A 26999-nucleotide genomic window follows, 5' to 3' on the forward strand; every position below is an offset into this window, starting at 1 on the left:
TTATCCTCAAATTCTATAGGTCATACCTGTTGACTCACCTGTTTTTACTATGTGACACATGGATGTGGATCCTGGCACAGGGCCACCCGGTGCTTATGACACAGCAAGCTGGCAAATAAAGCAAATATGTAATGCAGAGAGCATTAGACATCCTGAGTTTGACTAGGAATGTGCCAGTAGCGTTAGGACAAGTAAAATATGGATCTACCATCTACTAATTTATGGTGACTATCTGGCAAATACAATATCTCCATATAGAGAACACCTTAAAGTGAGGAGTCTTATAGGCCAGAAAACACTCCTCTGGAATTCTGGGAAATGATATGCAAATTAGCTCATAATAAGCTCTGCCTTTGATGCCACCCGATGTAAGGATGCTATCCTATAAGTCAATGTCCTACCTTTTAAAAGGCCTTGAGACATGACTTGAATAATAAATAAGCCAGCATCTCATCTGCAGAAGCTATTTCAATGTCATTGCTTCTCATCAGTGCAGAGCAGAGAGTACTTAACTGGATGAGTCTAAGTTAGGATTTGGGGAATACAATATCTCCTTATGTAGAGAGCCTTAAAAGTCATAAGGAGTCTTATAGGCCAGGAAAGGCTCCAGGCAAGGAATTATGAGAAGAGGGTAAGCAAACAAGTTCTTAGCAAGCTCTGCCTCTAATGGTGACTATCTGGGTATTGATGGTAGTCTGAGACATATGTCTAAGTATATATATATATATTCTGTGGGAATATAGCAGCCAGACTCCCTCTGATCACACAGTGTTGATATGCCATAAAAGGGACATTAATGATGGACCTCAGGACCTGTCCTGTCCAGCTTCTCTATTACTCTACCAGTCAATATAGCCAAAGAAATAGTGGGAATATTATAGCTAACCTTGGATGGTTTGAGACAGAATTAACCCAAATCCTTATAATTTACATATTTTTAAATATTTTGCCTTTTTAAAGGGGTTGGGCACTAGGATTGGTGATGTATGATCACTGGTGCTCTGACCAGTAGGACTCCCATTCATTAGTTGATTAAAGTGTCAGCCATGCATGAATGCTGTGAGATTGAAATGGTCCCAGTGGTCAGACCATCAGTGATTGTACATTTATCATCTATGCTGTGTATCAATGCTAATTTATTTTCATGGGTCGACCACTTCAAGGTTAGTTCATTAAGGTTCATGTACATTAGGATATTGATGTAGTCTGTTAAGGGCCATTTAAATTGGCCAGTCTCTGGCCTGCTCATCATACGACTAACTCGTCAAATCTTTTACACTGGAATAAAAATGATCTTTTGTCGGCAGCACATCGCCTCGTGTAAAGAAGAGATTTTCTGCTGACAATAATGTAAGTGAATGGCTGCACGAATGTTCCATTGAGCCAGTCGTACATGTCACTGTTTGCTTGGGCAATTATCTAGCCATGTAAAGGTCCTGCAGTGAAAATCTATTGACTAGCTAGACTTTTAATCAGTGCATCTTGCTAGGTAGAAATCTACTCGTCTAAGAGTGCCTGTAGGGCTGGGCGATATGGCCTAAAATTCATATTGCAATATAATTTGAAGCATGTGCGATATAATGATATATCACGATATATTATATTCTTATGTATGTATACTAATTACATGGCCGTCATCATCCATGTCCCCCAGCCACCGCCATCAGCCCCATGCCATTGCCATATCATCCTTGTCCCCCAGCCAGCGCCATTAGCTTCATGCCATTGCCATTTGCCATCATACATGTCTCTCAGCCAGCGCCATCAGCCCCATGCCATTGCCATCATCATCCATGTCCCCAAGCCAGCGCCATCAGCCCCATGCCATTGTCATTTGCCATCATCCATGTCTCTTAGCCAGCGCCATCAGCCCCATGCCATTGCCATCATCATCCATGTCCCCCAGCCAGTGCCATCAGCCCCATGCCATTGTTGACACCATCATCATGTCCCACAGCCAGCGCCATCAGCCCCATGCCATTGCCATATCATCCATGTCCCCCCTCCAGCACCATCGGCCCCATGCCATTGCCATATCATCCATGTCCCCCCTCCAGCCCCATGCCATTTCCATATCATCCATGTCCCCCCTCCAGCGCCATCAGCCCCATGCCATTGCCACCATCATCATGTTCCCCCAGCCAGCGCCATCAGCCCCATGCCATTGCCAATTTGCCACCATCATCATGTCCCACAACCAGCGCCATCAGCCCCATGCCATATCCATGTCCCCCAGCCAGCGCTATCAGCCCCATGCCATTGCCATTTACCATCATCCATGTTTCTCAGTCAGCGCCATCAGCCCCATTCCATTGTTCCCACCATCATCATGTCTCCCAGCCGACACCATCAGCCCCATGCCATTGTTGCCACCATCATCATGTCCCACAGCCAGCGCCATCAGCCCCATGCCATTGCCGTGCCAGCGCCATCAGCCCCATGACATAGCCATCCACCCCCCGACCCACCCCCTGACCCCCCACCCACCGCTAGATTTGCTCCCCTGCTAATATACTTACCTTTCCTGCAGAGTGCGCAGCTGGCTGATGGAGTCCGCAGGAGACGGACTGCGTCTTCTTCCCAGCATGAGCTAGGAGGGACCTGATGTCACACACAGCATCAGCCAGCGTGCTGATGATGTGTGAACGCAAGGCCCTGCAGCACGGTGCAGAGTCGGGACTCGGGAGGCCGCGGAGCGGTGAGTGAGAAGCTTCTTCAATTCACTACTGCTCTGTGGTCTTCTATTGCAATATGGCGATATAGCTAAAGTCTATATGGTTGCCCGAATTTATGGCGATAATATCGTTTATATCGCCCACCCCTAGGTGCCTGCACATGGTACAGCTTACGTGCCGTTTTTCCACTGGGATTTTGTGTCAAAAAACTGCAGCATAATACAGTACCAGCAAATTGTGCATTTTGTGTGCACTTAGTTTTTTTCTTAGATGCGGAAACTGACCTGATGATCGGATTTTGAAATCTGCAGCATGTCCATTGCTGAGTTTTTTGTGTGCGGATTTTACCCTTTTCAATGGAAACTGCTCAAACTCTGCCCCAAAAACCGCACAAAAAATGCGGCAAACCTAAAAAAATAATGGCGATTTACAGACGTGGACAAAATTGTTGGTACCCTTTGGTCAATGAAAGAAAAAGTCACAATGGTCACAGAAATAACTTTAATCTGACAAAAGTAATAATAAATTAAAATTCTATAAATGTTAACCAATGAAAGTCAGACATTGTTTTTCAACCATGCTTCAACAGAATTATGTAAAAAAATAAACTCATGAAACAGGCATGGACAAAAATGATGGTACCCCTAGAAAACACAGAACATAATGTGACCAAAGGGACATGTTAATTCAAGGTGTGTCCACTAATTAGCATCACAGGTGTCTACAACCTTGTAATCAGCCATTGGGCCTATATATATGGCTCCAGGTAATCACTGTGTTGTTTGGTGATATGGTGTGTACCACACTCGACATGGACCAGAGGAAGCAAAGGAAAGAGCTGTCTCAAGAGATCAGAAAGAAAATTATAGACAAGCATGTTAAAGGTAAAGGCTATAAGACCATCTCCAAGCAACTAGATGTTCCTGTGAGTACAGTTGCACATATTATTCATAAGTTTAAGATCCATGGGACTGTAGCCAACCTCCCTGGACGTGGCCGCAGGAGGAAAATTGATGACAAATCTAAGAGACGGATAATCCGAATGGTAACAAAAGAGCCTAGAAAGACTTCTAAAGAGATTCAAGGTGAACTTCATGCTCAAGGAACATCAGTGTCAGATCGCACCATCCGTCGTTGTTTGAGCCAAAGTGGACTACATGGGAGACGACCAAGGAGGACACCATTGTTGAAAACGAATCATAAAAAAGCAAGACTGGAATATGCCAAACTACATGTTGACAAGCCACAAAGCTTCTGGGAGAATGTCCTGTGGACAGATGAGACAAAAATCGAAGTTTTTGCCAAGGCACATCAGCTGTATGTTCACAGACGAAAAAATGAAGCATATCAAGAAAAGAACACTGTCCCTACTGTGAAACATGGAGGAGGCTCTGTTATGTTCTGGGGCTGCTTTGCTGCGTCTGGCACAGGGTGTCTTGAATCTGTGCAGGGTACAATGAAATCTCAAGACTATCAAGGAATTCTAGAGAGAAATGTACTAGCCAGTGTCAGAAAGCTTGGTCTCAGTCGCAGGTCATGGGTCTTGCAACAGGACAATGACCCAAAACACACCGCTAAAAACACCCAAGAATGGCTAAGAGGAAAAAATTGGACTATTCTAAAGTGGCCTTCTATGAGCCCTGACCTCAATCCTATTGAGCATCTTTGGAAGGAGCTGAAACATGCAGTCTGGAAAAGGCACCCTTCAAACCGGACACAACTGGAGCAGTTTGCTCATGAGGAGTGGGCCAAAATACCTGCTGAGAGGTGCAGATGTCTCATTGACAGTTACAGGAAGCGTTTGATTGCAGTGATTGCCTCAAAAGGTTGCGCAACAAAATATTAAGTTAGGGGTACCATCATTTTTGTCCATGCCTGTTTCATGAGTTTATTTTTTTACATAATTCTGTTGAAGCATGGTTGAAAAACAATGTCTGACTTTCATTGGTTAACATTTATAGAATTTTAATTTATTATTACTTTTGTCAGATTAAAGTTATTTCTGTGACCATTGTGACTTTTTCTTTCATTGACCAAAGGGTACCAACAATTTTGTCCACGTCTGTATGTGTGTTTTTTTTCTGCAGTTATGGTAGCCATTCCTTGCAGAGCTTCTGCACTGTATGAAGCTGTTTTATATACTCACAAGAAGATAAGCACTACCTGCCGGCCATGGTATAGGATAGATCTTCACCTTATGCTGTCGTTCTGTAGTAACAGTGTAGTAGTTTATTCATCATTAGTACAGAGGTCGTGATGTGTGTCTCTCCTCACCTACTTCTTATGTTGTCTTGTCATCGCTATCAGTGGGAGAAAAGCGTGTAAACTAAGTGTGGTAATTAAAACTTGTTACCGTTTTCGTTCCTTCTTAATAGTTTTTACTGTTTTCTGTCACAATTCTGAAAGAGTTAGGAGCCATTATTAACTGCAGTTATATAACCATATTCCTAATTAATAATTGGTGGACAAATGAGAAAATACACATTTATCACTGGGCTTATTTATGTCCTCAGCTGTCATGTGCCAATCTTGGACAACCCCTTTAATTACTTGGACTTGAGAGGAGAATGGACTTCATTAGTGAAGATGGAAAACTCTTAATAATTTCAATTCATTAATTTATCACTTGACAGATTAAAAAAATGAAATTTATCAGTGGTTGATACCGTTTATTGGCCAACTCTAAAAATGATGACACAATTGCAAGCTTTTGAGGCTACTTGGGCCTCTTTCTCAGACAGTATCCGAAGATTCACATATTTATACACCAAAGTACATAGGAATAATGCGGTAGATGAGACCAGTGATGTTAAGAAGATCAATATGAGTGAAGGAGGAAACAAACAGTTGTAGCAGTAAATTGTTGTAATAATTATAGATAAGTATTAAGGATAAGAAACGTTTTATTGTCCTCTTATAGATATCCAGTCTATGAATGTGATGAACCCAAGAGGTCTGAGGGGCACATTCCTTAAAAGATGTAGAAGCACATTAATCCAAGAGACACATTCATTCCTGATCTGAGTGTGTCAAAGGTTGTCGTGAGCTTGTATTCCCAGATTCTCCTGTCCTTCTGAGATTTGAAATTCCTTTTTAATATCAATACTTTAATGTCTATGATGTTGTGGCTGCAAAAGTGTTTCAGTACAGGCAATTATTTCCTTTCTTCTTTTATTGTGTGGTGATGAGAGATCATTTTTGTTTTTGACGGTCCTATGCGCCTATGGTTATCACGATACCAAAATTTTGATTCAATTTTGATGCTAGAAAAAAGTATTGCGATAGTCGATACCACACGAAAAAAGTGTAACACCAAAAAAAGCCACGTGCATTCCACATTTTATGGAACATTCGGCCAATGATCAAACAGTCCGATCCTATTTTTGGGGGGAACAAGGTGACAAAAAAATGGTGAACCACGGGTTTTTATTTTTTATGTTACGGCGTTCATCGCATAGGAGATATTTTATTTTATTTTAATAGTTTGGACTTTTTGGGATGTGGCGATATGTAATATGTTTATTTATTTATTGTTTATATATTTTATATGTAAAATTGGGAAAGGGGGTGATTTAAACCTAATATTGTTGGTGTTTGTTTTTTTAAACTTTTTTTTTTTTTTACTTTTTATTTAATAACTATTAGCCCCCTTAGAGGCTAGAACCTGAGATCTTTTAATCCCTTGTCCTATTCACCCTAATAGAGCTCTAATAGGGTGAATAGGACTTCACACTGTCCCTGCTGCCCTGTGCTTTGTGCACACAGCAGCAGGGAGATTACCATGGCAGCCAGGGCCTCAGTAGCGTCCTGGCTGCCATGGTAACCGATCGAAGCCCTGCGATTGCATTGCTGGGGCTCCGATCAGAAGCTACCACTACGCAACCAATGAAGAGGAGGGGATAAGATCCTGTGGCCACTGCCACCAATGTTTTTAATACTGGGGAAAGGGGGTGTGCACTGCGCCACCAGTGTTTTTAATACTGGAGGGGTTGGGGGGGCGCACTGCGCCACCAATGTTTTTAATACTGGGGTTGGGGGGAGGGCACAATGTGCCACCAATGAAGATAACTACCGTTTAATGCAAAAACAAGAGGCGGGTGCCGGCGGCAAAATCACATAGCCGACACCCGACCTCTATGACAAGGCGGTGTGATCCGCGGCAGTTAACCCCTCAAGTTCAGCTCCTGACGGGTTAACTGCTGTGGATCGCAGCGCCCTGTCATAGAGGTTGGGTGCCGGCTATGTGATTCTGCCGCCGGTACCTTCCTCCTGTATCTGTATTGAACGTTAGTTATATTCATTGGTTGCGCAGTGTGCACCCCCTGCCAGTATTAAAGTCATTGGTGTAGTGGCCACGGTCCCTCATCTCCTCCGCCCCTCTCTCTCCTTATTGGTGGCACAGGAGGCACAGTGGGGTGCTGTCGAGGAGAAGAGCAGCGCACGCCATGTTCTCTGATACTAGGCTGTGCAGTAGCACAGCCTAGTATCGGTAAATGTAAATCAAAACGATATGGGTACAAAAGTATTAATTGGGTATCGATAATTTGATACCCAGTGCAACCCTAGTTGCACCGACATAGAGACCCCCAGTAGGCCATTTGGTACATACAATCAAATAGACCACATTTAATGTGGTGTAAGTAAAAGTACCTGAGATCTTGTAGTTCTGATGTGTATTGAGAATCTGTACTTTGTTAGTGGTCATTATGTATGGACAGGGTTTACATTTATTCTGTTTGTAAGGGAATGTTCCTGTTGTTGTTGCAGACTACAGTGAGCTTCTGATAATAATACTTTTGAGATTAGGGGGCTGTCTATAGAATGGGAGTGAGGGGTCAGATTGTCATCTTTTTGTAGTATTTGGTTTTCCACTGTAATTGTCTTTTTGAGGTTTCCAAGGTGTTCATCCCTGTCTGTAGAGTTTGAACATTTGCAGTTGTATTTGATAGCTTGACTGTAGATGATGGAGTTTTTCGTGTTTGGGGTGGAAACTGTCCCATCTAAGGTATGTTGGGCATCCAGTTGGTTTCTGGTAAAGAGTTGTTCCTATTTTATTCTGTATCTTGGTGTCTAAGTCAGTAAAGGAGTAGTTGAGTGTTAAATTGATTGTGGGATGTAAATGATTGAAGTGTTTATGGAATGTTTTTAGTTGTTGTTCAGATTCAGTCCAGATGATTATGATGTCATCAATTTACCAATAATGGGCTAAAGGTTTGCTGGGGCAGGAAGACAGGAAGTCACTTTTAAGCTTGGCCATGAACAGATTTGCATATTGTGGTGCCATGTTGCTTCTCATTGCTGAAATGGTATGTGCTTTCACCAAATGAAAAGTAATTATGGGTGAGGATGAATTTTGTAAGTTCCACCACAGATTCAATTGCAATTCCTTTATTTTTCATAAAAACTTCTCAGGCTTTTAATCCATCCTGATGCAGAATATTGGAATTTAAAGATTTGACATCCATGGTAGCCAGGATAGTTCCCTCTGGAAGGGGACCTATTGCAGACAGTTTATTTAATAGGTCAGTTGTGTCCTGGAGGTAGCTGGCTCATCTACCTCATTATTCCTATTTACTTTGGTGTAAAAATATGTGAATTTTCAGATACTGTCTTAAAAGGCACTAAGTAGCTTCGAAAACTTGCCATTGTGTCATCATCTTTTTAGTTAGCCACTAGCAGAAGGACCCGGCTTTGCATGGGTATATTTCATCTATTTCGTTTAATGTTTGTGTGTGTCGTTAAAAGATATCAACAGTATCCCCCATAACAGTAAACTCTACAGCACCCTGCCCTTTTAACAGTGAACTCCACAGTCCCCCACCCCTTAACACTGACCCCCCCCCCCACAGTGCCCCGCCACTTTAAAATGGGACCTGCACAGCAGCCCAACCCCGTAACTTTGACCTTCACAGCAGCCTGCCCTTTAACAGTGCGTTTCACAGCACCCCACTCCCTTGACATTGACCTCCTCAGGGGCCTGCTCCCTTAACAGTGACCTCCACAGTACCCTGCTGCCTTAACAGTGACCTCACAGTACCCTGCTGACCTCCACAGCAGTTGCCTCTTTAATAGTGGCCCCTGCCCCCTTAACAGTGACCTCCACAGTGTCCGTCCCTTTAACAGTGACCTCCACAGTGGCTTGCCACTTAACAGTAACATCCATAGTGAACGCCTCTTTAACAGTGATCTCCACAGTGCCCACCTCTTTAACAGTGACCTCCACAGCGCCCTGCCCCTTTAATGCTAGGGGTACACGACGACGTGTCGTGCAACATTTTGTCTCAACTATTTTTATAATGATAGGCTATGGTGTCGCATTGCGACATGTGACATGCTGCGACTGCGACACGACAGTTGCAGAAACTCCATTCAAGATGGATTTTTCTGTTATTGTCGCGTCGCAGTCGCAGCATATCACATGTCTTAGTGCAACACCATAGACTATCATTATAAAAATTGTTGTGCGACATTGGTGCAGCATCAATGTTGTGCGACACATGTAGCAGTGTAGTTGTGCCCTATGTGTCGTGTGACTTATTGTCTCGCGACACATGTCGTTGTGTAGCCCTAGCCTAAAGCTGACCTAAATGGCTGGATTGTTATGGAAACCTGGTGTAAAACTGTGTGCATGTGGAGACTAAGGGCATGCGAGCTTCTATTGGCTGATAAGGGTCATGTGACCAGGCTTCTATTGGCTAATGCATTTTTGGGAAATATCTCACGCAGGGATGTCCTTTTGAACAGCTCACTCTCAGACAGCAGCACTGTGTTGTCTGAGCTTGAGCTGCAGGGAGAAAGTCACCCTCCCTCCCACCAGCTGTCAGAAGTTAATTTTTCCTTCATTATTTCAATCCCTGTTGGCTGCGAAGTGGGAGGGTGTGTGGCCTACACAGATTAGGGGTGTGGCTTAGCGGACCTGGGGGCGGTGTTTTAAGTCCGTTTTTTGAGGGTGGCCTGAATGGCCACCCTACCTGCCCCCTGAACTGTGACCTCCACAGCACTCCACTCCCTTAACAGTGTCATCCACAACTACCTGCTCCTTTAAAGCTGACCTACAGCAGTGAAGAAAAATGTCTGGGTTGTTATGGAAACCTCGAGTAAAACTGTGTGTATGTGGAGACTAAGGGCCTGCGAGCTTCTATTGGCTGATAAGGGACATGTGACTGTGTGTATAACAGTTGGGATATGAAGAGAAAGACTTGGAGGCTTGTATTGGCTAATGCAGGTCATTTTTGGGGAATATCTCAGGAACAGTACGTGCTAGAGAGCTGTGACCCCCCCAAAAGATTTCTTTCCAGGTAGCAAGGGATGTGTATTCCAAGTTTCGTTGAAATTGATGGTTGCGTTTTTGAGTGATGGCGGAACATACATACATATATACACTGAACAAAAATATAAACGCAACATATTCGGTTTTGCGCCCATTTTGCATGAGCTGAACTCAAAGATCTGAAACATTTTCTACATACACAAAATACCCATTACTCTCAAATATTGTTCACAAATCTGTCTAAATCTGTGTTAGTGAGCACTTCTCCTTTGCCGAGATAATCCATCCGACCTCATAGGTGTGGCATATCAAGCATGGATATTGCACAGGTGTGCCTTAGACTGCCCACAATAAAAGACCACTCTGAAATGTGCACAGTTTTGCTTTACTGGGCAGGGGTCAGAAAACCAGTCAGTATCTGGTGTGGCCATCATTTGCCTCACGCAGTGCAACACATCCTTGTCGCATAGAGTTGATCAGGTTGTTGATTGTGGCCTGTGGAATGTTGGTCCACTCCTCTTTAATAACTGTGCGATGTTGCAGAATATTGGCAGGAACTGGAACACGCTGTCATTTCCAGAGCATCTCAAACATGCTCAATGGGTGACATGTCCGGTGAGTATGCTGGCCATGCAAGAACTTGGATGTTTTCAGCTTCCAGGAATTGTGTACAGATCCTTGTAATATGGGGCCAGGCATTATCAACACGAGGTGATGGTTGTGGATGAATGGCACAACAATGGGCCTCAGGATCTCGTTACAGTATCTATGTGCATTCAAAATGCCATCAATAAAATGCACCTGTGTTCGTTGTCCATAATATACACCTGCCCATACCATAACGCCACCATGGGCCACTCCATCCACAACGTTGAAGTCAACAAACCGCTCACCCACACAACGCCACACATGCTGTCTGCCATCTGCCCTGAACAGTGAAAACTGGGACTCATCCGTGAACAGAATGCCTCTCCAACGTGCCAGACGCCATCGAACGTTTGCATTTGCCCACTCAAGACGGTTACGACGACGAATTGCAGTCAGGTCCAGACCCGATGAGGACCAAGAACATGCACATGAGCTTCCCTGAGACAGTTTCTGACAGTTTGTGCAGAAATTCTTTGGTTATGCAAACTGATTGTTGCTGCAGCTGCCCGGGTGGCTTGTTTCAGATGATCATGGAGGTGAACATGCTGGATGTGGAGGTCCTGGGCTGGTGTGGTTACATGTGGTCTGTGGTTGTGAGGCCGGTTGGATGTACTGCCAAATTCTCTGAAACTCCTTTGGAGGCAGCTTATGGTAGAGAAATGAACATTCATTGCACGGACAACAGCTGTGGTAGACATTCCTGCAGTCAGCATGCCAATTACACGGTCCCTCAAACACTGCAACATTTGTGGCATTGTGCTGTGTGATCAAACTGCACAGTTCAGAGTGGGATTTTATTGTGGGCAGTCTAAGGCACACCTCTGCAGTATTCATGCTGTCTAATCAGCACCTTGATATGCCACACCTGTGTGATGGGATGGATTATCTCTGCAAAGGATAAGTGCTCGCTAACACAGATTTAGACATATCTGTAAAGAATAAATCAAGGCAACTGGACTTACTGTAGATTTCTTGAAAACGTTTCACTCGTTCTTCCAACAAGCTTTCTCAACTCAGAATTGAGAAAGCTCGTTGAAAGAACGAGTGAAACGTTTTCAAGAAATCTACAGTACGTCCAGTTGCCTTGATTTATTCTTTACAGATATACCATGACCTGGATAAATGAGAACCTTCACAGACACAGATTTAGACAGATTTGTGAACAATATTTGAGAGTAATGGGTCTTTTGTGTATGTAGAAAATGTTTCAGATCTTTGAGTTCAGCTCATGCAAAATGGGAGCAAAACCAAAAGTGTTGCGTTAATATTTTTGTTCAGTGTACATACATATATACGTCCTTCTTTTTATATATATATATATATATATATATATATATATATATAGATTCAAAGTTATCTATCACTGAGAAATCTCAATTTTTAATCTTCTATTTACTGGCTAGCACAGTACAAATATATTTTTTACTTTATCCCTTGACAAGAAACCCTAGGATTCTCGTGACTGTTCAGTCAAATGTAATTGATGGCAGCATATAACGTATGGAAGCTTGGTCTGCAGGTACCAGGCAAGCATAAAAAAATAAAAAAAATCTGCCTAACATGACATGTCTGCTTTCAAGACCTTTCCGGTTTAAGGACCTGCTTAATGGAAAATAAAATAAATTACTGTATATACTTTATAGGAAGCACACATGACAGGCTTTGTGAAATGTGTGCATTGCTCGCCTTCAGGGACTTGGCCTGCTGCCTAGGCTATGGGTATGCATCGGCGAGCACATTAAAGGTATCTCAAATTATATACGGTAAACATTTCTAAATTGTCGCAGAATGTGGTTAAAAACTTTGCCCGTGTTTAAGCTGAAATAAATGTGTTTGCGGCGACTCTTTGTGGTGACTCGAAATCTCGAAATAGATTCTAATAGTAACAAGAGATCACTCTGAAAAAAATCCAGATATTGTAAAATTTTAGAAATCCTGACATCTGACTGGAAGCAATGGGAGGAGCGGGAGGTGGCGCAGTAGTAATTATTGTGTATGTCATTCTATAGGTGAGGCAGGGAGTGAGACGTGCACCCGGCCTCATTCATTACGTGATTTCAGATTACAAAACTGCTGCCCTTTCATCCCACCTTTATTACTGCTTCCACAAGCCTGTCTCCATGTTTGAAGAATAGATCTGACAGCATTTTTGCAGGCTACCAGTGTGGAAATCATTAATTCCCCGTTGGCTTACTCATCTGCCCTGTGTCTTTTCATCAGGCTTACACTTGTGCTATGAAGTCACCGCATGGCTGTGACCATAATATCAAGTAACATACAGGCCATTTTTTTTACAGTATATTATATTAAATGGGTTATCCTGCAATTTTAAAGAGTAACTAAACTTTTATACAAGTTGCTTTTAAACTCTTCTAAATAGCCCCAAAATAATTTTTGTTATATACTTTATTAATGAATTATGCTATTTTGCAACTTAAAAAGGTAACCAAAGTTCATGATTTCTTTCCCGTACAGCACTGGCTTGTCAGCACCGTACAGTGTATGGATTTCTGCAAAGCTCACTGTCCTGCCTGAACTCCCCCCCCCAAGCTAATTCTGGCACAGCACATCGGTAACCTGTGCCCTTTACTGATGTGGTCTGCCAGGTTTTAGCTGATCGGCGTGGGCTTCTGCCTGAGCCTGTGCTCTTCTCAGCTCAAGGCTCTCTATACCACATTGGTATCTGCGACTTTCCACCGCTCACTCCAGGTCTAAAATTGTGGGTTGGGAAGGGAACAGGCCCATCTCATTTACCATTTTCTATGCCTGTATTAGGGGTAGAAAATGATCTAAATGTAAGACAGCTTGGAAGCTGTCTTACATTTAGAACTGGTGCTGGATGCGCCGAAGTTATGGAGAGGCCTGCACCACTTCATAACCTCAGAGGATCGACCATCAGCGATGGGCCTTTATTAAGACCAGCATCTAAAATGACTTTGAAAAATACACTGATATGGTAAATTAAATCAAATAAAAATTTTAGCCCACAAACAAGAAATATAAAAGGAGAAAAATAAAACCAATGGCTATTCAGGGGATAATGGCTGAAGGGTACGCCAGGGAGGGGATACTTTCACTACATTGCCCCTGTCCACAGAGAATCACCCTGATGGCAGTTGCACCCTGGACAGGAAGCTACCCCTTGAGTGCCCTAACACACCCTACACTTATGTGTTTCTCCTTATTATGTTCATCATGGGACTTGGGATAGAGGGTATGCCCTAAAAAGCCATTGTTTTTTGTATTTCTTGTTTGTTGACCTTAATTTACCATGTCATCATTTTTATCATGTTTAATTAAAAGTTATGTTTTAACTCCATGCCTTCTGTGAATATCTATCCTCAGGGCAGGCCATCATTAGCTGATCGGCTGGGGTCCGACACCGGAAGTCGGAGCTGGAACTGCATTGCACCATCAACTAGAGATGACAGAATCAATTCATCTCATTAGCAGGACTTCCTCACCTATGAGGGCTGTGCCCCATAGTAAAGAAGTGTCAACCTGCTGCAAGATTTACTACGCTGGACTTGTTGCTGCCCCAAAGCAGAGCCTCTACTAATTGAAGCATCGACGCAGGCAGGAAATTGTCAGGACTGGTCTAAATGTCCAGGCCTGTCAATCTTGCAGCAAGTGGCCACTTCTTCATCCATGGGGACAGCCCGCAAAGGTGAAGAAGTCCTGCGGATGAAACAAATTGACTTGTTAGAATCGATTTGCTCAACTCTGCCATCAACCTTGTAGTGGAGGGAGCTCATTACTACTTATTAACTTCAATGGAAGCAGCTCTGTAGTAATGAGCTTCTTCCACTACAAGGTTGACAGAGCTGTGTAGTTCTGGCGCTAACTTCCAGCGACAGAGCTACACCCAAACAGCTGATCGGTGGTGGTTCAGAGTGTTAGATCCCTGCCAATCCCATCACTTTGTAAAGACTGGGAAACCCCTTTAAGGTCCTTGTACAAGGTAAATAAATTACCTGTAACGAGTTCTGAACAATGATATAGAAAGTCGACCAACACACATTTACTTTAATTTTCACTTACCGATCATCAGAAGGGGTTTGTAATGAATGATCGTTCTTGCAAATGTTTATTCAAATCCTTCCTCTCATAGGGTGATGTGCTGCTGATAATTACTTTTATGCCTACATAAAAGATGCAATCAATGGCACATTTGATCATAGGTAATATTTACACTGGGTACTGATAGGAAACGGCTATTTGTTTGGCCGATCATCAGCCTTTCTGAAATGGCCTTCAGAAAGCGTCTCTGACAGTAAGTTAATCACAGGCAATAATTTTTACACTATTGGGTAACCCAGCACCAAGAATTCAAGTATTCTGCAGCACCACCGCTGGAGAAAGAAATTATTATACATTGCCATTTGAAATGAGTGGCTGGCCATGTGATGCACTGCTGTGTCAGGTCCTTCATAGAGAGTGACCTTCGTTGTAGCGGCTTTCTGTATTGGGCACCAGATGAGGGTCCAGAATGGGAGGCTCCCCTCTATTTCTTCAGAATGGTTATATGAAAATGGATTTTCCATTCAGACAACCTCACTGCTTCAGTATTAATGTCACCATCATGAAGGTTTTTCAGGTTAGAAAACCCAGTTTAACCTATATATTATTTTGTCACATTAAAGGGAATTTTCTTTTTTTTTTTATCTGATATTTTTAAGGGGTATTCTGGTTAGAAAAAGTTATTTTATATCCACAGAATAGATGATAACCATTAGATTGGTGGGGGTCCTATCACTTGGACCTCCACTGATCACGAGAACGCAGGCAGCAGGTCACACATGCGCATGGCTGCTCCGTTCATTTCTATGGGAATTCCTTAATCTAAGTAGAATACTCCTTTAAGTCTGACTTATAGTATCTTTCTATTCTTTCTTTCAAACTGTCTCACAATAGGCTGACAATTGTTTTTAGAGAGCAGTCATGTAAGGTACCATCCCTATTATAAAGCTAGAGGTAGTGATTGGGAAAACTTACCTCCTCCAACTCCCTGCACAGTGACCTTTGCACAGGTCACTGAGCATGCCCATAACTCACTCCTGTAGAACACAGTGTTATCTCTAGCTCTTTCTGAATGCTTGCAGCACAGGCAAGATGGCTGCCCCCATAATCATCTATAGATAATAGAAAATAAAAATAAATGATGAAAATTTTTTTTTTAGCATCTTTCTTATTAGTAGAACAAGTGTGATACATCCCTTTTAATCCTGAAAGTGGTACAAGCTCATTGTCTAACAGTAAAGTCTTCCCTAACCACAAAACTTAATTGTGTTTGATAGCTTGATAATTTTTATGATGGTGAGTACACAGAGGGAAATGCTAGAGAACGTTTCTATTCTCAGTTTGCTCTCGATTAGTGTAATATAATTTGTAACTCTTAATTTATTAAAAATTAGACTGTAACTTGGCAAGGTTTTTTCATAATTCATGAATTAGTTGAGTAAAATAATTGTGTATTATATTTCAGTATGGCATATTACTGTGCTGTTTATAACTTTAATTTAGGTCTCATGCACAAAGCAATGCTCACCTCTCCATGCCTTCTCCTGACCCAGTCACCAATTATCGAGGGGCCATTTGTATACAGAAAGCTTGTCTCTGAGGGGTAGAAAGAGACAGCTGGAGCGCTCACCCCTTGACTACAGTAGATACATAATAATGAGTCTACATTATTCTTTAATAACTTTTATTATAACATGTCATTGTGCTTTTTGGGCTAATAGGAGCATGTGGACCTGTTGCCATACTTGGAGGTTGCTATTCTAAAGATCCCATTTTCTTTTCTGTGAGTCAGAACTGAGGCTTATTTTGCAACAGTGGCTACTTCTTTGGTGAACCTGACCAGTGCACAAATTACAATTTTTCCTCCCAAAAAAACATCTGATCACCAGGAGGTAGAGAAGCTAGAATCTATTTAAGAAGGGGTTGTCATCATAAAATGACCCCTTTAAGGCTACTTTCACACTTGCGTTCAGAGCGGATCCGTCTGAGACGGATCCGCTCATATAATGCAGACGGTGGCTCCGTTCAGTACGGATCCGTCTGCATTATAATGTTAAAAAAAATTCTAAGTGTGAAAGTAGCCTCAGACGGATCCGTCCAGACTTTCAATGTAAAGTCACTGGGGGACGGATCCGTTTGAAGATTGAGCCATAGTGTGTCATCTTCAAACGGATCCGTCCCCATTGACTTACATTGTAAGTCTGGATGGATCCGCACGGCCAGACGGACACCCGAACGCTGCAAGCAGCGTTCAGGTGTCCGCCTGCTGAGCGGAGCGGAGGCTGAACGCTGCCAGACTGATGCATTCTGAGCGGATCCGCATCCACTCAGAATGCATTAGGGCAGTACGGATGCGTTCGGGTCCGCTTGTGAGCCCCTTCAAACGGAGCTCACAAGCGGACACCCGAACGCTAGTGTGAAAGTAGCCTAAGATGAAAGCTTATTAGCAATTCTATATATACACATAGCAAATGAGGTGGAAATTTAAAATGAAGCTCATTTTATTATATGCTAGGTTGTATAAAAGCTAATTATTTGTGGTTTTGAGTCCTTTAATATGTCAGTAATGAAGAAACTTAACACACTATTTCTTCTTGTCATTTCAGATTGCTAGGCGTTTGGAAGTTTGCCACATTTAGCCATTATCATGTTGGGAACAAGGAAAATATCGATCTTCTCTCCTGGATTTTATCTACTTGTTATTGTGCCTCTGTTGTGCCATGTGGGAACTATTTATGGTCAAACCACCCCTTCTCCTGACAATGACACTCAAGATCCTTGCACTGGTACCTATTATTGTAAAGAAGGGGTCATTTTACCTATCTGGGAGCCACAGAACCCATCCTATGGTGATAAAATTGCAAGAGCTACGGTCTATTTTGTGGCTATGGTCTACATGTTCCTAGGTGTATCGATCATAGCTGATCGTTTCATGTCCTCCATTGAAGTAATCACATCTCAAGAGAAAGAGATAACTATCAAGAAACCAAATGGTGAAACTACAAAGACAACAGTGAGGATATGGAATGAGACTGTGTCCAACTTGACCCTTATGGCTCTTGGTTCGTCTGCTCCTGAAATTCTTCTTTCTGTGATTGAAGTATGCGGCCACAACTTTCAGGCTGGAGACCTTGGTCCCAGCACAATTGTGGGCAGTGCTGCTTTCAATATGTTCATCATTATTGCTCTTTGCGTCTATGTGGTACCTGATGGAGAAGTCAGGAGGATTAAGCATCTTCGAGTCTTCTTTGTCACCGCAGCGTGGAGCATATTTGCCTACACTTGGCTGTATATGATCTTGTCTGTTTTTTCACCTGGTATTGTAGAAGTCTGGGAAGGTTTACTCACTTTTTTCTTCTTTCCTATCTGTGTTTTGTTTGCCTGGGTCGCAGACAGAAGGTTGCTGTTTTACAAATATGTCTATAAAAGATACCGGGCTGGAAAGCAGAGGGGAATGATCATTGAAACAGAAGGAGATAGACCATCCTCCAAAGGCGATATTGAGATGGATGGTAAGGCTCTCAACTCTCACACAGAAAACTTTATTGATGGCTCTTTAAATCTTCAAATTGATGAAAAGGACCAAGATGATGAGGAGGCAAGAAGAGAAATGGCTCGGATTTTGAAGGAACTGAAACAAAAACACCCTGAGAAAGAAATGGAGCAGTTGATTGAGCTGGCTAACTATCAAGTTTTAAGCCAGCAGCAAAAAAGCAGAGCATTTTACCGCATCCAAGCTACGCGTTTGATGACTGGTGCTGGCAATATTTTAAAAAGGCATGCAGCAGATCAAGCAAGGAAAGCTGTCAGTATGCATGAGGTTAATAATGACATTATAGAAAATGATCCAGTCAGCAAGATTTACTTTGAGCAAGCAACTTACCAGTGCCTAGAGAACTGTGGAACAGTGGCACTAACAATTGTTCGCCGGGGCGGTGATTTAACCAACACAGTGTTCGTGGACTTCAGAACAGAAGATGGCACAGCAAATGCTGGATCTGATTATGAATTTACAGAAGGAATGGTTGTGTTCAAGCCCGGTGAGACACAAAAAGAGATTAAGGTTGGCATTATTGATGACGACATCTTTGAAGAAGATGAAAACTTTCTGGTCCATCTTAGCAACATACGAGTTAACTCTGAAACCACAGACGTAAATTTCGAGTCCAATCACGTAACATCACTTGCATGTCTTGGATCACCCTCAACAGCAACAGTTACCATCTTTGATGATGATCATGCTGGTATCTTTACCTTTGAGGAGCCAAATACCCATGTAAGCGAAAGTGTTGGCATCATGGAAGTGAAAGTTCTGAGAACCTCTGGAGCTCGAGGAACTGTAATTGTTCCCTACAAAACTGTTGAGGGCACAGCAAGAGGTGGTGGCGAAGACTTTGAAGATACATGTGGACAACTGGAGTTCCAAAATGATGAGATTGTGTAAGTACCTTATAGATATAGCTCTGCATTAACATGGCTTTATAGTAGAAAATTTAAATTTTTCAATGCTAATGTTATTTTAATGTACATGTTGTCGGATAAAGTGAATGCACCTTTAAAAAATATATATATTTTCAAAAAACAGATTTGTCAGAAGGAACCAATAGGATGTACTCGGCCATACATGAGATGGCTATCTCTCCTAATACACGCTAAATATCCTACACATAAGAGAATATCCTACACATATATCCTACAAATATCCTACACATATCCTACACATTTCAGGGCGATGGCCAACTTTCTTATGTGTATGGCGGCCTCCCAACGCTCTGCAACAAATGATGTTGAGGGAAAGAATGGTCTTGTTGAATTTCAACATCCAATAATTTTGTTCTCAAGGGAGATAAGACGCCAGAGGTGGGGAGTAGTGAGGAATAGCTGTCATCCGAATGAACATTAGAGTATGTTCCTATTTATTTCAGTCATAGGCAGCAGCTTATGTCTCAACGTAACAAAGGATGCTTAAATTCAACAAACCCTTCCTTCTTCCTTCAACAGAGTCCAGGGTATTTGGACTTTCCACATATATGTACATTAGACTTTTGGTGATGAAATAGGCATGTTTGGACAGCATTTTCCAAACGTACTATCTCAACTTAAAGAAGTCTTCCAGGGTTTTCCTATCCGGGGTCATCAATATCTGCTCAGTATGGGCCCAACACCCCACCAATCAGCTGTTCCCTGGATCCTCCACCATCAAAACTAGCATTTTTAATGGGACAGGAAGCACGGCTCTGTTCAAAATTTAGTGGCCATGCAGGGCTACTGAAAATCTCCATTTACTTAAAGGGAACCTGTCACCGGGATTTGATGTATAGAGCTGAGGACATGGATTGCTAGATGGCCACTAGCACATCCACAATACCCAGTCCCCATAGCTCTGTGTGCTTTTATTGTATAAAAAAAAACGATTTGGTCCATATGCAAATTACCCTGAGATGTGTCCTGTACGTGAGATGAGTCCAGCGTGAAGGAGCCCATCACCACCCCGCATTCTCAGAATCTCCTCCTTGCTCCTCGATGTCAGAAAGCCAAAGCACCGTAATCTCGCGATGCGCAAGCTAGCGCATGCGCAGTTCCTTCCCTGGGGCGGATGCCAGCACAGGGAAGGAACACTATGACGACACTGCACATGCGATAGCTCGCGCATCGCGAGATTACGGCGCTTTGGCTTTCTGACGTCGGGGAGTAAGGAGGAGATTCTGAGGATGCGGGGCGCTGCTGGGCTCCTTCATGCTGGACTCATCTCATGTAGCAGCGATCTAGCAACCCAAGTCCTCAGCCCTATACACAAAATCCCAGTGACAGGTTCCCTTTAATTGGGAGATGAGCTGCAGTAACCTAGCATGGCCACTACACTTTGAATAGAGTTGTCCTTCTTGCTCCATTCAAAAGCTAGTTCCAGTGCCGGAGGCTGCAGGGAACAGCTGATTGGTAGGGATGCAGGGTATTGGCTCCTGAGGATAGGTCACCAAAATAGGAGCCTGGTAAACCCCTTTAATGCTGATTGGGTTTATGATGGGTTTAAATAAACATAAACATCTTGGATATCAAGAAAATCTAGTTCTGAAATTTATACATTTGAAGAGTGATTCCCATCTCGGCCTTTCATGTGCCAATGCCGGCTGGGGATAAGAGTTGTCGTTGAAATGGCCGAGAGGTGGGGTCTCCACTTTTTCCGTAACTCCCATTGCAGTAAAGGGGAGCGGCGCAGACAGCATGGCATAGAGAAAAACAGGTGTCCTAAAAAGGTATATTGAATTAAAGAGGTTGTACAGGGTTAGAAAAGCCTGACTGCTTATTCCCAGGAACAGTGCCACACCTGCCTACAGGTTTTATGCAGTATTGCAGCTTGGAGCCAATTTGCTTCCGTGGAGCTCATTCTCAATCCCAGACTCATCCCATGGAGCTGTTTCTGTAGAAGGACAGCCATGCTTTTTTAATTCTCTGCTTGATGAAAATGTGACTATGGAAAGCTCACAGTATTATGTCACTCACCAGAATAAGCATTCTGCCCGTAGTGCGCGCTTGGGAATCTTTCCTCTATTTGTCAGCTCTGCTTTGTAACACATGGTAATATAAAGCTCTGCAAATATTGACCAGGCAGGCATGGAAGATAAGAGTGAGATCCACAGTCCTGGTAACGCTTGCACACCTCATGCGTCCAGTTTGTTACATATTATTCAGTCTGTATGTGGAGTAAGAAGTTTTTATAGTAAAAGATGTAAAGGAGCGGTAGTTTATACACATTTGCATTGCTTTTACTCTGTATACTTGTAGTAATTGATAAGGATACTTAGTGAGTGAGTACCTGGCCGTACAGTGATGTACTAAGCAGGAGCGCTCTCCAGTCTACCTTCCTAGTGGGCGCTCGCTGAGACAGTGTTACTCGGAGCGATTGAAATATAATTATTTATTAAAAGCCGTTCTTTACGTAATGGAAAAGAGCATATTACATCCACAATATAGACGGCACAGTTAACACTTGGCTCGATGTGTTTGGTAGATCCTTGGTAGAAGTATTCCTTGCAAAACGGCTTAAGGTTTTCTTAAGAGAATCTATTATGAAGAGCGCTTTTGGAGGTCATTTACAGCAGATATGCGCCACTTTTGTGGCGTTTATCTGGTGTAGATTCTGTCGCATGCAATGTTGTGGCAGAGTTTGCAACTTCGTCTCCGCTCACTCCAGGTCTAAAAAAGGGGGCGTAGCATGGGTGGTGAAGGGGACGGGCCGGAAGTCCCTACTCATTCACCATTTTTTACGCCTGTCTCAGGATGGGTGGAGAAGGGGACAGGCCGGAAGCCCTGTCTCATTCATCATTTTCTATGCCTGTCTCAGGTGTAGAAAATGGTCTAAATGTAAGACAGAAAGGCGATCCACTGCCAGCGCAGGGGCTTATTAAGACTGGCATCCAAAACACTTGTCTTAATAAATGTGCCACTTAGTCCTTGAAGTTGTTCTAATTAGAGATGAGCGAACTTGTGTTTTACATGTTCGGGTTTTATTACAATTCCTATATGGGTTCCGATACCACGAGCCATAACTGAATTCTATGACTCCTGCATAACGATTCCTCGTAAAGGCATTCCGTTCTGCTTTCCGTCAAAGAATTCTGTTATGGCCCGTGGTAACGGAATCCATATCAGAATTGTAGTAAAACTTGAATTTGTAAAACTCAAGTTCGCTCATCCCTTGTCCTAATATCTCCAAATGTATTGATTCCAGAAGGACCAGTAAGGTGGATTTACATGGCCCGGGCAGATTATTGGGAACTAACCTTCCTGCCAATGCTTGTTCACGACAATCTGCCCATGTAGATGTGCCGTTGATCACTCGATGAGAAAGCGAAACGCTTATCGGGTGATCCTGTTGTTTGTGCAGGCTCATAAATCATCGTTCCTGGGCAGCAGATCGTGTGGTCCAAACAGCTATCTGCTGCCTGGAACAGTGCAGCTGTATAAGGACGGGCGATCGCAATAGTTTTCCCTCGTCCTCATACTGTAGAGGTGATCACCACATGTAAATGCAGCAGTCTCCTTCACTGAACGAGTAGCCGATTGTCGGAAAGGAACACTTCCTTACCACCAATCGGCTGTACATCAGAGCGTCTAAACCCACCTTAAAGGGAACCTGTCACCTCCCAAAACCATCCCAAGCCGCCAGCAGTACCTGCGTGTAGCCCGCAGTGGGTTTCTGATGATGCCTTTCTTCCTGAAGGCAGATGCAGCAAAAGTACTGAAAACGTTGTTTTATCCCCTGCCCGACGCGCTTCTCCAGTCACGGGGGCAGCGGCCTCCTTGTATCAAGTCACGGTAACCGCGCCCCCTTCCCTGCCCCTTCTCTGTGACTGACAGCGCTTATGCAGAGAGTTAAGCAAAGGCAGCCGAACTGCCGGCTGTCAGTCACAGCGAAGGGGCGGGGAAGGGGGTCTGGTTACCATGACTTGAAGCAAGGAGGCCGCTGGCTCCTTGACTTGAAGCATGTGTGGAGAAGCGCGGCGGGCAGGGGATAAAACAACGTTTTCAGTACTTTTGCTGCATCTGCCTTCAGGAACAATGGCATCATCAGAAACCCACTGCGGGCTACACGCAGGTACTGCTGGCGGCTTGGGATGGTTTTGGGAGGTGACAGGTTCCCTTTAAAGTTGAGCAAAAGGGACAATTTTAAGCAAAGCGATGCACTTAGTACCTTATTTCCAGATGTGCCTTTGTTTCAGAAATAGATGTCTTCTATCCTCTGAAAATCCAGTTTATTTGGTATGCAAATGAGCCAGTAAGGTGCCCAGAGGGGCGTCACTCTTGCAGGAAGGAGCCCAGGCACGCATTCTGCCACAGTGTGTCCACCCACCCCTCCTACATCACATTCACGCCATGACTCTGCCCCCCTTTCCCCTGCTGCCAGCATGAGGGCGGGCTTGGGCACTAGCAGGAGGTGTGCCTGGGCTCTTTCCTGCAAGAGTGACGCCCCTCTGGGCACCTTACTGGCTCATTTGCATACCAAATAAACAGGATTTTCAGAGGATAGAAAACATCTATTTCTGAAACAAAGGCACATCTGGAAATAAGGTACTAAGTGCTATCAGGCCATGGCTTTATGTCAACAGCAATTATCCTGATTTCCTGACAGATTTCCTTTAAAGTTGACCTATAGTAGTGAAGGAAAATGGATGGGTCACCAGTATCTGATTAGAGGGATCCGACTCCCAGCACCACCACCAATCAGCTGTTTTTCTGCAGCCAGAGCTGCACAGTTCCATCCACTAAGTGGGGGAGATTTATCAAAACTGGTGTGAAGTAGAATTGGCTTAGTTGCCCATAGCAACCAATCAGATTCCACCTTTCATTTTTCACAGCTCCTTTTGAAAATGAAAGATGGAATCTGATTGGTTGCTATGGGCAGCTAAGCCAGGTTTCCTTTCCACTAGGGTTGGGCGATATACCGGTATCACGATATACCGCGGTATTAAAAAAACGGTGATATGGCGATATCGCTGTTTCCAAAATACTGCGGTATTTTGTGACGTCATGAAAGCGGTCAGCGCACCTTTATAGCACTGCCGCTGGGTAACATTACTTCCTCTCGCTCCTGGCCTGGCTCCTTCTTGCTCCGCCTCCCTTAGTCAAGTCTCCACCCACCATCTGACATCATCACCGTCGTCACCCACCAGTGTCGGCTCTATTGTATATGTGGCGATCCCCTGTGTGAGTACTGGTGTCTCTGGAGAGACTTTTCCTGCGGCTGCCTCACTAGTGTTCTCTGTCTGATGACGAAATTATAAACGTACTACTTCCCGCAGCGGCCGCCCCGGCTCTCCCTCCTCCTTGCTCCCATATTCAAATCTCTACCCACCGGCATCTGATGTCAGAATCAGAGCACACAAGCGAGGCAGCCACGGGAAAGGTATATTGTAAAGCATTATTGTATGTATGGTGGCCTGTGGCCACAAGACCTTATTATAACGCCTCCTTGTGGCCCCCCATACAGTGTAACGCCTCCTTGTGACCCCCATACAGTGTAACGCCTCCTTGTGGCCCCCCATACAGTGTAACGCCTCCTTGTGGCCCCCCATACAGTGTAACGCCTCCTTGTGGCCCCCATACAGTGTAACGCCTCCTTGTGGCCCCCCATACAGTGTAACGCCTCCTTGTGGCCCCCCATACAGTGTAACGCCTCCTTGTGGCCCCCCATACAGTGTAACACCTCCTTGTGGCCCCCCATACAGTGTAACGCCTCCTTGTGGCCCCCCATACAGTGTAACACCTCCTTGTGGCCCCCCATACAGTGTAACGCCTCCTTGTGGCTGCCCCCATACAGTGTAACGCCTCCTTGTGGTTGCCCCCATACAGTGTAACATCTCCTTGTGGCTGCCCCCATACAGTGTAACATCTCCTTGTGGCTGCCCCCATACAGTGTAACATCTCCTTGTGGCTGCCCCCATACAGTGTAACATGTCCTTGTGGCTGCCCCCATACAGTGTAACGTCTACTTGTGGCTGCCCCCATACAGTATAAGGTATCCTTGTGGCTGCCCCCATACAGTGTAACGCCTCCTTGTGGCTGCCCCCATACAGTGTAACGTCTCCTTGTGGCTGCCCCCATACAGTATAACGTCTCCTTGTGGCCGCCCCCATACGGTATAGCGTCTCCTTGTGGCTGCCCCCCATACGGTATAACATCTCCTTGTGGCTGTCCCCATACGGTATAACATCTCCTTGTGGCTGCCCCCATACGGTATAACATCTCCTTGTGGCTGCCCCCATACGGTATAACATCTCCTTGTGGCTGCCCCCATACGGTATAACATCTCCTTGTGGTTGCCCCCATACGGTATAACATCTCCTTGTGGCTGCCCCCATACGGTATAACGTCTCCTTGTGGCTGCCCCCATACGGTATAACGTCTCCTTGTGGCTGCCCCCATACAGTGTAACGTCTCCTTGTGGCTGCCCCCATACAGTGTAACGTCTCCTTGTGGCTGCCCCCATACAGTGTAACTTCTCCTTGTGGCTGCCCCCATACGGTATAAGGCTACTTTCACACTAGCGTTCGGGCGGATCCGTTCTGAACGGATCCGCCCATAATAATGCAGACGGAGGCTCCGTTCAGAACGGATCCGTCTGCATTATATTAGCTAAAAAAAGCTAAGTGTGAAAATAGCCTGGGACGGATCCGTCCAGACTTTCAATGTAAAGTCAATGGGGGACGGATCCGCTTGAAGATTGAGCCACATTGTGGCATCTTCAAACGGATCCGTCCCCATTGACTTACATTGTAAGTCTGGACGGATCCGCACGCCTCCGCACGGCCAGGCGGACACCCGAACGCTGCAAGCAGCGTTCAGCTGTCCGCCTGTCCGTGCGGAGGCGAGCGGAGCGGAGGCTGAACGCCGCCAGACTGATGCAGTCTGAGCGGATCCGCCTCCATTCAGACTGCATCAGGGCTGGACGGCTGCGTTCGGGTCCGCTCGTGAGCTCCTTCAAACGGAGCTCACGAACGGAAACCCGAACGCTAGTGTGAAAGCAGCCTAACATCTCCTTGTGGCTGCCCCATACAGTGTAACGTCTCCTTGTGGCTGCCCCCATACGGTATAACGTCTCCTTGTGGCTGCCCCCATACGGTATAACATCTCCTTGTGGCTGCCCCATACAGTGTAACGTCTCCTTGTGGCTGCCCCATACAGTGTAACGTCTCCTTGTGGCTGCCCCCATACGGTATAACATCTCCTTGTGGCTGCCCCCATACGGTATAACATCTCCTTGTGGCTGCCCCATACAGTGTAACGTCTCCTTGTGGCTGCCCCCATACAGTGTAACGTCTCCTTGTGTTTTTTTTTTCTTTTAAACGGGTATTTATCGCGATATATATCGTTATTGCGATAAATTTTTTAATATCGTTATCGTCTGAATATTTTTGATATCGTCCAACCCTACTTTCCACCACCTTACACCACTGTGTAGTGGACGGGGGTGGTTGCTGCAGAACAGTACATGTCACTGGCAGCACCGCTGCAGTAACCAGCTGAGTTTACTGCACAGTAGATGGAAGTGTGTATATCCAGTGCCAATGTCTGATGCTGGAGATACAAAAAAATAGCTGAGGAGTCGAATCCGCACTGATTAGGTATTGATGACCGATCCTGAAGATAAGCCTTCAATATAAAAGACTTGGAAACTGTAATTAACTACTTATGTGGGGTCATTTATCAAACTGGTGTAAAGTAGAACTGGCTTAGTTGCAACCAGATTCCACCTTTCATTTTCCTCCTTTCATTTTCCAAAGGAGCAGTCCAAAATGAAAGGAGGAATATGGTTGCTATGGGCAACTAAGCCAGTTATACTTAACACCAGTTTGATAAAGGACCCTAATGGTTTCCAAGATCTCTGC

General features: G+C 44.3%; 1 protein-coding gene across 9 annotated transcripts in view; it reads left to right on the forward strand.

The window, feature by feature from the left end:
- Positions 1–26999, forward strand: part of LOC122936247 (sodium/calcium exchanger 1) — a 544043-nt gene that overhangs the window by 209817 nt on the left and 307227 nt on the right. For all 9 annotated transcript variants that reach the window (XM_044292345.1, XM_044292347.1, XM_044292348.1 and 6 more), the window contains one exon: positions 17220–19053. In XM_044292345.1, the coding sequence (XP_044148280.1) occupies positions 17261–19053 (1793 nt within the window). In that variant the 5' untranslated portion in view covers positions 17220–17260. The remainder of the gene's footprint in view (positions 1–17219; positions 19054–26999) is intronic.

The sequence above is a fragment of the Bufo gargarizans genome, chromosome 4, assembly GCF_014858855.1.
Source record: "Bufo gargarizans isolate SCDJY-AF-19 chromosome 4, ASM1485885v1, whole genome shotgun sequence".
Lineage (NCBI taxonomy): Eukaryota > Metazoa > Chordata > Amphibia > Anura > Bufonidae > Bufo > Bufo gargarizans.